Here is an 18264-nt window from a genome sequence, read left to right as displayed (position 1 = left end):
AGAAGAAGTGATGGGAGAACATCAGCAATATAGAAGGTGGAATAATGACTGCCTCTGATAACTAAGTTACAAATATATAGAAAATAGCATCTCGAATATTCAGCAGCAAGAGTCTGACTACTAAGGGTAAATAACCGGTTCTCTTTGCGAAGGTGGTTGCACTGTACAAGGGAATTTTGCCCAGAACTTAGTGAATAAAGTGAAGCTCTGCTGACTTCCATCATCCAATCATCTGCAAACAATCAAATGCAACTTTTTTAATTTTTCTTGCACGCAATTGCGTATTTATTGCAAAGGGAAATTCCACCACATTTACAAAACTCTGGGGGAATTTTCCTTGCAAAGTGCAAGTTCCCGAGCGAGGTGAACAGCCTATTTACCTTTAGTAAATCAACCCCATAAAGACAAAGTCCACTGCCACCAATGAACTACAACACCCCTGTTATGTAGAACCTTGAAATAAAGGACATCAGCTCCAAGAAGATCTTGCTTGCCTGTGTCAGGTTTACTGAGAGCAATACAATATATCAGATCACAGACCTGATATAGGCATTGTGACAAATGCAAACATAAGACTTGGTTTAAATAGAGAAACCTCAACATTAGACTGCATCTGGGCATATTGCCAAGGGATGGGGAATTTCCTAACTACCAAAGGAGTACAAGAAACATTATATTTTGGCATGGAAATATAGAAAAGTTTGGTAATTTGTCTGAATTATGTCCACAGAAGTCATCCATCACTTTGGGAATAATAATGGTTGACATGATATTGGACCAATTCACTCAGTTTTCAACCGAAAAGTATGAAAGCAACAGATGGGAACTCAAAAACAAAAAACATGTAGGACAGAACTCCAAATGTCCAATATTAACCCCCCCTGGCGGTATTCTCGGGTGTAGCTTGGGGTAAAGTTTCAGTATCAAAAGCGGTAACCCCGAGCTACACTTGGGATTACCATGCGGCGTTGCTCTGGGGGTCCCTGCAGCACTTTCCTTGTCCTGCACTCCCGCGATCTGTCCTCTGCAGCGTCCCCGGCCATCTCCTCTGGCCGATGCCGGCATCTGACTTCCTTGTTCCAGTCCCTGTGAGCGTCGGGACGTATGGGGGCCGGAACCAGTGGTAAATTTGAAAATTTTAAAAACTGACATTTTCTAATAAACTAAAATCACATAGTATAACATTCCTGTATCAGACCATTTCACATACATTTTGTCCCGAGTGCTTTGTCCGGCGCCCTGCCTGCATTTTTACTGTTCTTTCTGCCTGGAAACTGAGAAACGTCCATGGCGTCCAAAAAGCGTCCCTTTAGGTCAGACGCGGTTTTAGACCGGCTAGAGAACAGCGATAGTAAATCAGAACCACTTGCAGAATTGAGTGATAATGATTGGTGGGGGAAATTCCTCATCAGACACTGAAAACGATTCTGCGACTGAGCTCAGCGATGTGCGAACTTGGCGCTATATTTCACATTTCAGTGTTTTTGGTTTGATTATATTATTGAATTAAATGTATTATTATTATATTATTATTTTTTATGATTATTTATTAAATTATAATTTATGATTTCGTGTTTCAAATTTTATCATCCCCGGGATGTTTACTAGACTCTTGTTCGGACAGATTTCAGTGAGTTATTCCTAAAAATTACAGGCCTACAATAAAAAAAAATACAGATTTCTATGCAAAAAAATGTACCGCTTTGAGCACAGAAATACTGACATAATCAGACCGCTAGGGAGTTTAATATGATCTGAGAGCCTGTTCACACCATGCCTGCATGATGTGCAATTCACATGCAGTTCTGTGTGGTGCAACTTCAGCCCATTCATTTTTCAATCACATGGAACAAAAATGCAATGCAATCGGATGTGAGCAAATGCACTGCATTTGGGGTGTTATTCACACTTTTTATTGACGCCCGCTGCAGATCACAAATGTAGTGTGTTTTGCATGCTGTATAAATTGTACAGGGACGTACAGAGTGTTCCTGTGCAATTCAAATGCATGCATGGCGTGAAGCGGCCCTGACTCCATCTTGTATGCCTGTATGGTATGTTGTAAGTTTCATCTTAGCACCCCTCATGTCATCTCTGTACTGTGTTGAAGCTAATTGAGCCAAGACTGTGCTCAATCAAATTTTTCTCTGGTCAGAGCATCTGGTGTTTGACCGCTATGAACCTGAACGTGGTGAGAGCTGAGACCTCCCGGGTTCAGACTATCAAAGGAAAATCAGCAAATGGATACTCACTGATCTCCCAACATACTCCATCCTGACACCCATCTTGGATGTCCCAGGCACCCAAATGGTGAGGACATATGGTGGTGGTGTCAGGTGGGGGGAGGCACTTTCACGCACATATAGAAGGGAACCTCTTCTACTACTTTAGCAGCAGCTTACACTATAAGATACTAACAAACTCCAAAGGGTTAAAGTTGCCAAGGGGTGCAATGTAGACAGCCTTATGATTGTGCACTGTCATATGTTAAACTTTTCAAGGTATCAGCTGATAATTTTGATTGTGTGTCTCTATTCCTAATAAACCAACTGAATACTGCAAGCAGTTAAATAGAACATTGTTTTGTTATGTTTCACAATATTGTAATATTTCTGTAATTCTTACCTCTCCCTACAAAATATATGTTAAGACTGTAAAAAGAAAAGCCGTGTTTGCAAAGTTCAGATTTCCTTAGCAGTCAGTCAGATTTTTAATGGGAAATATAAATTGCAGATTTCTTTCCATGAGTTATTGTACTTGGCACTTTGCTGGAAAAAAAAAAACAAAATGGAAAAGAGTAGATAAATGCTTTTCAGAAATAATAACAAACACTGGCAAATGTTTCCGATCAGCAAAGCAGGCAAAATACTGTTGCAAGTGTGTAAGAAAGGAAAACAAATTCAAAAGGATACAAAGAATGTTACTGTTGTAAAACCTTTTTTGAGATGCAACAATATATGAAGAAAATAGATAGAAATATTTTGTGATCAACCAATAAAAAACAGAATGTTAGTTAATCACCCGTAATGGTACTATTTCTATCTATCTATCTATCTATCTATCTATCTATCTATCTATCTATCTATCTATCTATCTATCTATTATCTATCTATCTATTATCTATCTATCTATCTATCTATCTATTATCTATCTATCTATCTATCTATCTATCTATCTATCTATCTATTATCTATCTATCTATCTATCTATCTATCTATTATCTATCTATCTATCTATCTATTATCTATCTATCTATCTATCTATCTATCTATCTATCTATCTATCTATTATCTATCTATCTATCTATCTATCTATCTATCTATCTATCTATCTATTATCTATCTATTATCTATCTATCTCTCTATCTATCTATCTATCTATCTATCTATTATCTATCTATCTATCTATCTATCTATCTATTATCTATCTATCTATCTATCTATTATCTATCTATCTATCTATCTATCTATCTATCTATCTATCTATTATCTATCTATCTATCTATCTATCTATCTATCTATTATCTATCTATTATCTATCTATCTCTCTATCTATCTATCTATCTATCTATCTATCTATCTATCTATCTATCTATCTATCTATATATTATCTATCTATCATCTATCTATCTATTATCTATCTATCTATCTATCTATCTATCTATCTATCTATTATCTATCTATCTATCTATCTATTTATTATCTATCTATCATCTACTCTCTCTCTCTCTCTCTCTCTCTCTCTCTCTCTCTCTCTCTCCCTCCCTCTCCCTCTCTCCCTCTCCCTCCCCCTCTCCCCCTCTCCCTCCCTCCCTCTCTCTCTCTCTCTACCCCCCCTCTCTCTCTATCTATCCCCCTCTATCTCTATCTACCCCCCTCTCTCTCTCTATCTATCTCTCTCTTTCTCTATCTATCTCTCTCTATCTCTCCTATTCGTATCGGACCCTTGGCGATTGCATGGACCGTCACTTGTAAGTGACTTCTTCCATGAATTCTCTTAGCAATTATTTTTACAGGGTAGGTTGCCAGGTCTTTCCCCAACCCCTACCATGCAGGAGATCATGCATGGCCAGAGATGAAACTAGGACAATTTAAACAGGAGCCAATTAACCTATCAGCATGTCTTTAGGGTGTAGGAGGAAACCGGCGTACCTGGAGGAAACCCACGCAAGCACAGGGAGAACATGCAAACTCCATGCAGGAGGCGTCATGGTCAGGAAACAACCCCATGACCCATTTACTGCACAGCAGACGTGCTAACCACTAAGCCACTGTGCCGCCCAATGGTACTATTTACCTGTAATGAAATACTTGTAATTAAAAAAATACAACAATGATAATAATAATATAAAAAAAATCAGCTTACCTGCAAACATTTGTTCTGTAAATGTTCAATGTATATGTTCATAGAGTATTGTGGCTTTTATAGATAAGCAGAGCAAATACCAGAGGAATCCTGGGGGTATGAAAAGTTTATTAGTATTTCCATGGGATTCCTAATTGGCATATAGGGGAATTATTGTAAGAGGAATTTTCTGCGGATGACGTATTTACTGTTTATTAATAGTAAGTCAAAACCATCAGTACATGAAAAATACTAATTTCTATTTACTTGTTTTTTAGTTTATAAACATTATTTCCGAATTTATACCTTCTGGCTTGCTCAGTCTATTTCTATTAGATTGTTAGCTCTTGTAAACAGGGTACTCTTCTCATTTGTTTTTTCGTTATAGATTTTATGGGGGAGATTTACTAAAGCTGGTTCACTCAGAATCTAGTACAGCTGTGCATGGGAGCCAATCAGCTTCTAACCTCAGCTTGGCCAATTAAGCCTTAGCAATAAAACCTGGAAGCTGATTGATTTCCATGAAGAAGTGAATGAGATTCTGAGTGAACCAGCTTTAGTAGATTAAGCCTTAGGTGTCCTCTATATGGCACCATGCTCATTGCAGAGTTATATTTATTTCAAAATTGCAATAAAGTCTATATTAGTGAAAAAATATGCAGTACATGTCTGCAATACATGCACATTTCTCATGTTTTATCCCTTTCAAGCTACAATCAAGTACAGAGTAGAGATGTGCAATTCATTTAATTACAAATCAAAATTAGGACGAAATTTGTATGATTCAGAGATTCCCACCCTCCCACCATTGCCTTTACCAGACTCCACATGGGGCAAAAAAAAAAAAATAGAAACTTATGATAAGGATGTAAACAGTACATCTACAAAACGAACAAAACTTTACAATAGTTACATGCTAAGGTTTTGGCTGCCAGGCTGCTTCCTTTTCTCCCACGCTGGATAATGTCATATTTAACTAGTTTTATCACAGACTGCTAAGCCAGGAATAATTCCTTGAGGAGGCTTTCCCTGATCTCATATGTCAAAAATACTCCCAGCCCACCCTGTTACTTTCTACAGATGCCGAAAAGGTTTTTGACAGGGTTGACTGGGACCAACTGCTGACCTATTTATGATTTTTTGGTCTTAGGACCCAAGATGTTGCACCGACTAGCTGACTTGTATATACGTCCCACAGCTGAAATTAGAATTAATGATTTGCGCAATGAGCTATTAACACTCAATAATGGCACAAGATAAGGTTGTCCTTTGCCACCACTTTTTTTTTGCCATATCCTTAGAACCCTTCCTTTCCTCAGTAAGGCATAATAATAACATACATGGGATTACAGTGGGTGATAAAGTTCAGAAATACACCAAGAATAAATAAAACAGTGCAGCGCTAGCACTGTTTTATTTATTCTATTGTAAGGTTTATGTTGGTTACCTTGAGTGCTTAGCTGATTATTGGATAGCATTCGCTTTTACAATTTTATTATTATTCACAAGTACACCGCCTATGTGAATGATGTTGAAAATATTTAACAAGTTGCTCTCAATAAGGTTTTGTGAATTTCTCCCCTTTCTAACTACTAAAGATCAGGTCAGTTTTGAATTTTTTTTTTATTAGAAAAGTGATAGACTTGAAGAAGTGGCCAACAGAAACAAACATGTGGCATTGTTGCTAAGTCTAGATGCAGAAAATGCTTTTGATCGCCTCAGCTGGCCTTTTATTTGAAACACTTAAATATGTGGGTGTGAAGGGTCCCCATTTTCAAGCAATTATGCACCTTTATACCAATCCTACAGCACAAATTAAAACACCATATGCAATCTCTTTGCCATTTTCAATTTCAAATGGAACAGTTTTGCCCCTTGTTGCCTGTACTATTTGCCTTCTGTATTGAACCACTAGCTGCCCACATATGCAATAACCAGAACATTCATGGCATACCTGTTAGAGTTAAAGATTTCAAGATTTATCTTTTTGATGATGCTATTATCCTCTCCTCAACACAAAGCCATAGCATCCTACTTAATCTTCTTCAAAAGCTAGAACTGTATGGCCATTTATCAGGGTACATGATTAATCACTCCAAATAAGAAGCCCTTCCATTGAATACCCCCAGTAAGAGATTCAATGGCTTACCACCATTTTTCCCTACATGTGGAAGACTTAAGTATTTGTAAATTCTAATCACTCCCACTTATGACTCACTCTATAAGGAAATTACCCTTTTTAAAATCTATATGGGAGTCCTTAAATAGGTGGAAATCCTTGCATATCTCCCTACTGGGCCGTATTATCCCTGTTAAGATGAATGTCCTCCCAAAACGTTATTTGTAAAACTTTTAAAAATTTAAAAAAACTATTTTCAAACTCTATCAGTTCCTATACATAAGCCCACCTTAAAATGCTGCAATCTGATCTACCGGTACTTAATGTTTTATGGGATTATAAAAGACATAGAGTCCCTAGATCGGTGCTTTATTCCTCCTGGTTACAGGGCAGACTGGCATTTCCTAACATTATTACTTACTATCATGCCATGCAACTTCGAGCTATAGCATCTTGATTCCCCCTTCCAGCATACAATTGGTGGACTGAAATCAAGAACCTATGGCTCGTCCCCATATATCCAAATTACCTGATTTGGAGTGTGACCATTGCAGTTGATCCTCCCCATCTTCTATCCTCCATGTCTTTCCAAAGTACTTTATGGAATACACTAAGATGCAAATATCCCCTAATGTCAGAAACTTCCCTGATGACTGACTTCCCATTTAACCCAAGAGTGCCAGATAACCTAACTGACACTATGACACAGTCTTGGATGTGCTACAACTACTACTCACTACTAAGAATTTGCAGCCCTTAGACCAGTAGTGGGACAGGTATGACCTACCCCCCAACGCACTCTTTGGATATCTCCAGATACAACATTATGCTTTGACCATTACTCCCACTCTATGGTTTTCTAATCCCACAAGATCTGCGGTCCCTACCAGAAAGGGCTTATATCAGATATCAATAAAGTCTTTAACACTAGCCCAATACCAGGTAAGCATGTCTATATGCTAAAATGGGAGAGGATCCTGGGGGAAGAGCTATCCCTAGAGACCTGGCAGACAGTTTGGTTGCAGGTGGCAAAAATCTCTGTCTGAACCATGTACAAAGAGAACACCTATGCATTTGTTTTTTTCTGGTATCTCTCCCTGGATCTTCTTCACACCATTCCCCCAAATACTAGCTGTGACGGGAGTGACTTTTGGGGGTGGGGGGACCTGTTAGGGGTACAGGGTGATCTGTCCTAGTATTGTATGAAATGTTCTAATATTGTGTGGGGATTGTTCATTGTTCTCTGCCATTCGGCTGCATCCCATTCTTCTAGTAAACTATTATGGGATGTAATGTTTGTGTATTGGTATGGGGGTTGTCCATTGTTCACTGCCATATGCTGCATCCCATTGTTCTATTGTGTGTCTTGGTTTGGTGGGGGGTGTTTCCTTCCTGTCTTAAGAAGCTTTGTGCTGTCTATTTCCTGTATGGTCAGCGGTGGGGTCCATGGATAATGTACGGAAAGGGAAGCGGGAGTCTAACAGAAATACCCTAGCGCAGTCGGGGTCCGGTTCCGTTACACTAGCGATTGCTGTTGGCGAAGCCAGGGGACCTGCGGCACCTTATACCATATATTTTGGTCTTGCTGCCAAATAGAACCATATTGGAGAATGGATTATGCCTTATTCCAAACCCTCTTAAATGCAACCTTTCCGGTTTCCCCAAAACTATTTCTGCTGAGATTATCCTCTTCCCTAAACTCCAGAAGAACTTGTTGAAACATATTATCACAATGGCAAGATGTCTCGTTGCATTTAATTGGAAGAGAGGGGAACCCTTATCTCAAGTTGCTTTGTATGAGAGAATCAGAGATATGGAAGGAATGGAACTGCTTACTGCTAGACTTAATGATAGAGTAGAATGCTATCTGGGAAAAATCGCATCTTCATGATTCAGCACTAATTTAAAATCCTATGATTAGTAGAGTGACTGTTAGCTTTTGATCGAGCAAACCTAGGGCATTTTATTTCTTTCTCTTTGTTTTCTTTCTAAATTTCTTTCTTGTTTTGTCTGTTTTTTTAAATTTAGAAATGTTTGAGTATCCATATCACTGAGCTATTGTTATGCAATATATGATGTCTCAGATGCATTTGGCCCTATAGGGTCCATGTGTTCTTTTTTGAGCAGAATGCCATATTTTGTTAATACAATTGTGATGCATCTGTCTCTTATTTGTATGAGACTTTTAGTGATGGTGTATTCAGCATTGTATAATTCTTAAAACTCGCTACTATTGTAATATGTGATATTTTAATAAAAATCGTTAATTAAAAAAAAAAACATTTCTATCGTGTGTGCCTATAGGTTTACTTTGCAATCACTTGTTTCTCATTATGTTTGGAGAGGGAAACGTCCTAGAATCTCCCATGGTGTCTTGTTCAGATCCAAATGTTCAAGAGGTTTAGGAGACCCACATTTTCAACTCTACTACCATGTTATAGCTTTGTCCAGATTATCTGACTGGAAATACACAGGGGGTTCTAATTTCTGGGGGAAATTGGAATCAGATCTTTGCAAAGCAGATCTATCCATAGTATCATGGACCCCACATTGATACAGAGGATTGGCACTCTCAGCTTCACCCTTGACTACATCCTCTCTTACAATTTGGGATATGTTGCACGCTCTCCACTTCTGGAAATACAACTCCCATCTAATGCCTTTAGTTCATCATTGTTTTTTCTTACCTGGTTCATTGGATAAAGGATTGACATCTTGGCTCCTTGAGGGTCCATTGTTTCTTCATCATATTCTCCAGGACTCCACAATCAAACTGCTGCAAACTCTGTGGTTCCATAAAACATTTTGTTTGCTCCTTACCTCAGCCTCTTTGATCAGTAAGAGAACTGAATCCCATTGAATCAATATTCCATCCTAAAGCTCCTCCACTACATGGTATATCTTTGTTTTACAAAACATTGTTCACCCTGCATGGGCCACAATATAATGAGTATCTCACTCACTGGAAATCAGATCTCCATTCTTCTCTTAAGGACTCACAATTAGTAACTTTTTACTTGCTGGCACTATATGCCTATGAAGCTATGTCCAATGTTTTTAACCTGCTCTCCTCTGTGTTGGAGATAATGTGGCCAGTCTGCCTCTCATGCACATATATGGTGGGAGTGCTCACTCATTTGTCCTTATGGAATGAAATACTTAGGTTGTTAGCCTTGATACATGGTCATACTATAACGTTTGTCCCCTGGGTGGTGTTTCATTGCAAAACTGAACCAATAAGCCTGGCAAAAATGGTCTATAACTCATCATTTATTGAATACCACAAAATCTCTTATTCCCATCTTTTGGGATGTGTAGCTCTGTTCCCTCAGCAGCCCTATGGTTTTGCAAGGTTGATGACATTTGTACTTGGGAAGAACTTCCAAGTTATGGGACCTTTGGCTCAAAACATCTGCCTTATACATTGATATAATTTCAGGTTCCTCTACCTCTGTATTGTAATGGGAGTCTGTTATGTCCTTAGCTTATAAGATCCTGGTTTTGGGATGCAACAGTCACCTGCCATCAGATTCCGTCCCCTCTTCCCCATCCCTCCCTCCTTTCTTTCTTTCTCTGCTCCCTCCCTTTCCTTTTAGATTTGATTTTCTCTTCTTATAAAATTGTCTCTGAGTGGTTACTCAGAGTGGTTGATGAGGTTGACTCAGGGGCGGACTGACAACTCATGGGGACCCCGGGCAATAGGGGATCATGGGGCCCGTGTTCTTGCCCAAACTCAAAAAAGCCTATGAAAAAGGTACCAGGGGCATCTCATGGGGCCCCCTACTGACTCCGGGCCCTCGGGCGTGCCCGAGGTTCCAAATGGTCAGTCCGCCCCTGGGTTGACTATAAATATTGGTGGGTTTTTCTGCAGTTTATTACATACTCTAGATTATTTGTTTCATGTTGTGTATGATTTTGCTCTGTGGAATACCTGCTACAATAAGTTGGCGTCTGATCACTCTGAGATCTTTGTATGCTTGTTATACTTTGTCTTGTAAATCTGCAATGTATATTATATATATATATATAATGAAAAGACCATTCTCCATTACAGTGGATGACCCAGAACAAAAAGAATGCAAGAGTCAAAAGTTGGTTTATAGCATTGCAAGACTTTAACCACTTTCTATTCAGCCATAGTACATAGACAGTTGGAGGCAGCAGCACCGCTGCATGTGGACATGCCCGTGCATTCCCCTGAGTCCACCTCTTGTGCGCGATCCCTGGGAGAGCTCAGTGGCATAATTTGTAACAGCTGTGCTAGGTGAACACTGTAGCCAATCAGCAATCACATGGACAGTAGTAAACAATATGTCAATTCCTGACATCATTGTTTTCTATTGTGTGTTCTTGTTACTCAGTCACAGCCCTGTACAATGTGATAGTTGTGGTCAATCACAACTATCACAGCATTCCTCAATGGCTGCAGGCATGCAGCCAGAGAGAATGAGAAATAATTTCCTTACAACCTTCATGGCTGTAAAAGCAATTACAGTTTAAAAAAATCCTAATCACCCCCCTCAGTGACACTATGACATAATGGTGACACTGTACTAATAGGGTGGCAATATTAAAAAAAAATGTAAAAAAAATGTAAAAATAATTCATTTTTTTCTTCTCAACTCACTGTCACCAGTTAGTGTTCCCACTCACCAGCACCCAGTCAAAGTGTCCTTAACCACTACCGCACCAGCTTCATTGTACCTGATCACTGCCACTCCAGCTAAAATGTCCGTGATCCCAACCACATCAGTCTCAGTGTCCCTGATCACCGCCACAGCACTATATTGTCCCTAATCACTGCTACTCACTCACAGTGTTGCTAATTATGACCACACCACTCACCAAGTCTGTGATCACTGCTATGCCAGTTACTTTGTCCTTGATCATTGCCACACCAGTCCCTGTATCCCTGATCACAGCCACACCACTCATATTGTCCCTGATCACTGCTTCACCAGTTACAGTGTCCCTGATCACCACCCCATCGGTAATATTGTCCTTAATCACTGCCACACAAATAATGGTGTCTGTGATCACTGCCACCTCAGTTACAGTGTTACTGATCACTGCCACACCAATGCAGTGTTGTCTGCTGCCTATACCAATCCTGGTCTGTTCTTTCACCACATTTCTGCTTACTACCTGGACCAATCCTTTGTTTGGTTGCTGACCATGTCTCTGCCTGTGGCCTGAACTGACTCTTCTGAACATCCCACTGACTATGTTCCTGCGAGACACCAGTCCAAGCCATCCCCTGTGGACAACTTCACACCTTGAACCACAGAAACTCCTGTACTTCCTGTTCAGTTAACATGAAATCCATAGGGGCAGACACATACCAGTGGGCTAGGTTTGCTTGGCTTATAGGAACTGGGAACTGACACTACACATCTATAAATTGGATGTGTAATGCATGCCCCTAGAAAACCTTGGCTGCTCCTTGGATTTTGGGCCCCTCTGTTTGGCTAGACTGTGAAAGAGTCTTATGAATGTGGTATTTCCATACTCAGAAGAAATAGCAGACTGTGCTGTGGGGTGTATTTCCAAGTATGCCTATGATGTGTGTTGGAAATACCTTATTAATTGACAGCTTTGAGTAAAAACATTACATTTTCATTTTTTTTTCTGCGTTTTCCAAAAACTTGTGACAAAAATCAACTTTTTCAATAGACTCGTACCTTTCATAAAATACCTTAGGAAAGCTTTTGCTTTCTAAAATTGGGTAATTTTACGGGTGTTTCTGTCCTGGTACTCCAAAGCCTCCAAAAATTTGATACGTACTCAATAAATTAGATGTCTGAAGGTGCTCCTTGGATTTTGGGCCCCGTAATACATCTAGATTGTGAAAAAGTCTCACACGTATATGGTATCCCCATACTCATGAGCATGACAGAATGTGTTTTGATATGTAAATGTAAGTATGACCATGCTGTATGTGAGATATAACTTGTTTAAATGACAACTTTGTGAACACAAATGTATTCATTTTTTCATTTTCCAAAAAATTCTGACAAAAAATTACAACTTCAAAAAGCTCACCATGCAATCTTTATAAATACATAGGGTCGTCTGCTTTCCTGGCATTTTAGGACCTCAAGAAATGAGATAGACAGTCAGAACATCAGGAATGGTCAATTTTCATATATATATATATATATATATATATATATCTATCATAGATTGTATACTCTATAACTTTGAAACAGACTACATAGTATAGCTGGTGTGGACTATTTTGAGTTATGTAGCAGAATAGATGTTGGCCTAAATTTGTAAGGAAAGAATATTTATTTACAGAAATGTAAATAAAAAAAAAGTTTTTTGTTTTTTTTTTTACATTTTTGGTACATTTCGTTAGCAAAAAGTACAAAAAACAGTGGTGAGTATATACCACCAAAATAAAGCTCTCAGTCTTATAAATGATAAAAATATAATCTGATAATTTCATCTGGTAATTGTCATTCAAAGTATGAAGGTGCTGAAAACTGAAAAATGGGGTGAAGGAGGTGAAAATGTTCGGACCTTAAGTGGTTACATTTTATGCAGAACACCAGCCAAGGATACAGCAAGGGAAATCTGATGGACTGTCGTGCTTCCACCGTATGTTGGCAAAATGTGCAAAAGGGTTGCTTTAAGGGAAACTCACCCCAGGCCCTTTGTTTAGGTATTCAAAAAACAACAAGAAAGACACTATTTAGGTTCTGTACTTACATTCTCTTTAAAGGGATAAAAAATGGGAAATTTGCATGTATTGCAGAGATCTAGTACATATTTGTTCAAATGAAATACACTTTCTTGTTCATTATTTAATTCAGAATATAGAACAGAGTATATTATAATGATCAGTCATGTTTTAAGTATCGTTATAGAAAACAAACATAATTAGAGGTACTTAACCTCCCTAGCGGTCTGATTATGTCCATATTTCTGTGCTCAAAGCGGTAAATTTTTTTGCATGGAAATATGTAGTTTTTTTATTGTAGGGCTGTAATTTTTAGGAATAACTTACTGAAATCTGTCCGAACAAGAGTCTAGTAAACATCCCGGGTATGTTAAAATTTGAAACACAAAATCATAAATTATAATTTAATAAATAATCATAAAAAATATTAATATAATAAATTTAATTCAATAATATAATCAAACCAAAAACACTGAAATGTGAAATAGAGCGCCAAGTTCGCACATCACTGAGCAAAGTCGCAGAATCGTTTTCAGTGTCTGATGAGGAATTTCCCCCACGAATCATTATCACTCAATTCTGCAAGTGGTTTTGATTTACTATCCCTGTTCTCTAGCCGGTCTAAAACTGCGTTTGACCTAAAGGGACGCTTTTTGGACGCCATGGACGTTTCTCAGTTTCCAGGCAGAAAGAACAGTAAAAATGCAGGCAGGGCGCCGGACAAAGCACTCGGGACAAAATGTATGTGAAATGGTTTGATACAGTAATGGAATACTATGTGATTTTAGTGTATTTAGTGAATGTCACTTTTCCAATTTATAAATTTCCCGCCAGTTCCGTCCCCCGTACATCCCGATGTCGCAGGGAATGGAACCCAGAAGACAGATGCTGGTATCGGCCAGAGGACATGGCTGGGGACACTGCAGGAGGGACATTGCGGGAACGCAGGACAAGGTAAGTGCAGATGGGATACGCTGCATGGTAATCCCGAGTGTAGCTCGGGGGTTACCGCTTGTGGTACTGAAACTTTACCCCGAGCTACACTGGGGAATTACGAGAGGGAGGTTAAGAAATACAAGACTGAAGACAATATAACAGTAGATACAAACTGGAGCATAAAGAAAAAACATAACTCGGGGGACCCCAGCATATGAGGAAAATCATATTTAAGGCTCCACATTAACAAAAGTTAAGAAAAAAACAGCCTAGTTAGCCTACTTAAAGCAATTAACAGATTGGAGAAAAGGGAAAAGCAAGAGAGAAAAAGGGAAGAAAGAGGAAAGAACCAGTGGATCCGGTTGGTACAGTGGTTATGGAACAGGCCGGCATGAGCCATCGATGGATGAAAAACTGAATACGCAGTCAAGATTCCAGTAAGGATTGGTCAACATCTCTTGGTAAATACACTTTAATAAAATTTCACACCAGGACCCTTTTCCTAATTGGAATAAATACAATTGCACAATGAGTAAAGCACCACATAGAAGACCCACAAAGTCTATGACAAAAAGCACGTACCCTATTTGCAAGAGCTGACAACCTAATAAAATGGGATTAAGTAATACAGAAGGTATACATTATAAAATGATATATAAAATGGAAAAAGTACATAGAAATCAATAAATTTTCTTCTTCCTGCGCTAATAAATAGATAAGAAGTCATCAATTGAAAGAAAAAACGTCTATAAATAATTTCTCCATATATTAACTATTGCAGATCCCATGACAGTATCAATAAGTATTTCATATTCCCCATAGCACTCCTGATTTGATCTGCTTACCTATAAAAGCCACCATACCCTATGATCACACAAATCAACATTTACAGGGCAAGCTGAATGTTATTGTTATTATTATCTAAATGATACAATTCATATTTAATTTTTTTGTTCTGATGAAGATATTTTTGAGATTTTTATGGAGCAAAAAGGTTGCAATTGAAGGTCTTACGCTGGTAAAATTCAAGCATCTGCATTTTTCAGGCTATACGTTGAACGATATTTTGCCGTTTTTTGCTACTCCAGATTATTGTATGATTTTATTTTAGCAATACTTCCTACAATAATGCAATCAGTGGTTTTCTCCAGTAAAGGGGTCTAAGGAAATCTATACGTTGTAAAGCACTATTTGTACTTTTTGAATGGATATTTTTTTAAAAAAATTACTGAGTTACTTAGTTACCGAAACACAGAATCCACCTACATTGAGGAAGGAAATCAGTGAGACACAACACTACAAGTACAATGTCTTTCTTAAAATGAATCAGGTCCCAGCACTATCCACCAATCAGATGTAGAAATGTTATCAGTATTAGCAGTCTTTCATTTTTTACCTAATAATTTACCACTTGGCTGCATTTTCGGTTCTGCATTGTGCTCAGTATATTGGTAATAATGTACTTGTTCTATGTTTAGATGATGAATGAGAAAAATACCACCATTATTACAGTGGTCCACCTCTTAGGGTTTCAGACTCCACATGCCGCAACGTGTTTTTTATTCTTTTTATTTCTTTTGATGTATTATGTGACCACATGTGCAAACCTCCTGATTATCTCATTGGTGTCCCACAGCAAGTCCCTCCATTCTCCCATGTACTTTTTCCTCTCCCAACTGTCTGTAACGGATATTTTATTATCAACGGATGTTCTTCCTAATATGCTTCATTCTATGTTGGAGAACAATACGGCCATCATTTCAATTTCTAATTGTATCACCCAGTTTTATTTCTTTGCTGTCTCAGAAACCTCGGAGTGTCTTCTGCTGACAGCGATGGCTTACGACAGATATGTGGCCATCTGTAAACCATTGCATTATACTTTATTGATGAGTCATCAATTTTGCTGGATATTAGTTATCACAAGCTGGAGTTTAAGTTTTCTTGTTGGATTGATTTATACTATAGAGATGTCAAAATTACAATTTTGTAGTCCTAATGTTATCAATCATTTTTTCTGTGATCTTGACCCAATTCTACAACTCTCCTGCTCTGATACAACCATTTTTCAACTACAATCCACATTAACAAGTGTATTTTTTGCTTGCACTCCAGTTATTATCATCATTATATCATACGTGTATATTATAGTCACTATTTTTGAAATCCCTTCTATTACAGGTCGCCAGAAAGTGTTCTCAACATGCAGCTCCCACCTGACTGTTGTTTCCATGTTTTATGGTACCTTACTTTTTGTGTATTTGGTACCTAAGAGAGGACAGTTGTTGGAAATTACCAAATTCGTGTCCTTGCTGTACACTGTGGTCACCCCATTGATGAATCCAATTATATACAGCCTGAGGAATAAGGATTTGAAAGAAGTTGTAGTTAGAATTGCCAATAATTGCATTTCTATAGTTTTTTTCACATTTTGCAAAATACCTAACTAGACATGAAAGCTAAAATCTAATATTTAAATACAAAATATCCCCCAATTAAGAATATCTTGCTGCTTATCAGTTCTAGATGTGATGGCTGCATTTGTTTTTTATCCTCCTTACCGGTCTGATTATGTCAGTATTTCTGTGCTCAAAGCGGTACATTTTTTTGCATGGAAATATGTATTTTTTTTATTGTAAGCCTGTAATTTTTAGGAATAACTCACTGAAATCTGTCCGAACAAGAGTCTAGTAAACATCCCGGGTAGGATAAAATATTAAACACGAAATCATAAATTATAATTTAATAAATAACCATAAAAATAATAATCTAATAATAATAAATTTATTTCAATAATATAATCAAACCAAAAACACTGAAATGTGAAATATAGCGCCAAGTTCACACATCGCTGAGCTCAGTCGCAGAATCGTTTTCAGTGTCTGATGAGGAATTTCCCCCACGAATCATTATCACTCAATTCTGCAAGTGGTTCTGATTTACTATCGCTGTTCTCTAGCCGGTCTAAAACTGCTTTCGACCTAAAGGGACGCTTTTTGGACGCCATGGACGTTTCTCAGTTTCCAGGCAGAAAGAACAGTAAAAACGCAGGCAGGGCGCCAGACAAAGCACTCGGGACAAAATGTATGTGAAATGGTTTGATACAGGAATGTTATACTATGTGATTTTAGTGATTTTAGTAAAAGTTACTTTTTGTCATTTTCAAATTTCCCGCCGTTCCATCCCCCATACGCCCCGACGTCGCAGGGGACGGAACCCAGATGACAGATGCCGGCATCCGCCGGAGCACATTGCCGGGGACACTGCAGGAGGGACATCGCTGGAGCGAAGGACAAGGTAAGTGCTGGAGGGATCCCGGAGCAACACTGCAGTGTATTCCTGAGTGTAGCTCGGGGTTACCACTTGTGGTGCTGAAACTTTACCCCGAGCTACACTCGGGAATACCACCAGGGGGGTTAAGACTTAGAATATTTTCTTCAATTACAGAAAATATCTACTGACCTTGCCAGAAATGCAGTGTCCTTGTTACTTCCTGCAAACTTCATAGACATTTTCTTTGAAGTTTCTTTCTGTAAACTACTAATCCCAGTTTGGTGATGAAGACAGGCAGATATGTTTGAAGTCCAGCATGGAACAGGAAGAGTATTTTTCCAGGATGTTGAGTTATGTATCACTGGGGATGACAATTTGGGTTCCGAAACACATGCAAGTGTTTTCTAAACATGTGTCTATTAATGTGAAACATATTTCAGATATGGGAAACATGTTTTAGCCATCTTAAAGTGATATTAAAGGCAATATTTGAAAAACAAAAACAACACATCATACTTACCTGCTCCATGCAGTGGTTTTGCACAGAACAGCCCCAATCTTCCTTTTCTCTGGTCCCCCACTAGTGCTCCTGACCCCTTCCTCCTGCCAAGTGCCCCCATAGCAAGCAGCTTGCTGTGGGGGCACCTGAGAAGGCTCACTCCTGAGCCTCTGCCTTGTGTATCCATTCACATATAGAGCAGCAACTCAACTCCCTCTCTCCTTATTAGCTCACTGGCTGTAATTGCTTTCTCAGTCAATGAGGAGGGAAAATTCCCTGGATCCTGATGGGGCTGAGGTAAGTATTAGGGGGCTGATACAAACAGGGGTTTTTTTTACTTTCATGCATAGAATGCATGAAGGTAAAAAACCTTGAGCCTTTACAATCACTTCAAATTGGAGTATAATT

At 38.5% G+C, this 18264-nt stretch overlaps 1 protein-coding gene across 1 annotated transcript; it reads left to right on the top strand.

The window, feature by feature from the left end:
- Window positions 1–14751: 14751 nt before the first annotated feature.
- On the top strand, window positions 14752–16534 carry LOC149452600 (olfactory receptor 1468-like). Its single transcript, XM_089689283.1, has 2 exons — window positions 14752–14779; window positions 15543–16534. Exon 2 carries the CDS (start codon window positions 15563–15565, stop codon window positions 16532–16534), a length of 972 nt encoding a protein of 323 aa, XP_089545409.1. The 5' UTR covers window positions 14752–14779; window positions 15543–15562.
- Window positions 16535–18264: the final 1730 nt, after the last annotated feature.

Source organism: Staurois parvus, unplaced genomic scaffold (assembly GCF_062004578.1).
Source record: "Staurois parvus isolate SC_StPar_1 unplaced genomic scaffold, SC_StPar_1.0 ptg000470l, whole genome shotgun sequence".
Lineage (NCBI taxonomy): Eukaryota > Metazoa > Chordata > Amphibia > Anura > Ranidae > Staurois > Staurois parvus.
This window is presented reverse-complemented; position numbering and strand designations above follow the sequence as displayed.

What these genes read in the sequence shown, in the direction of transcription:
- LOC149452600 (XM_089689283.1), top strand. Translation starts at nt 15,563, where the DNA reads ATGATGAATGAGAAAAATACCACCATTATTACAGTGGTCCACCTCTTA.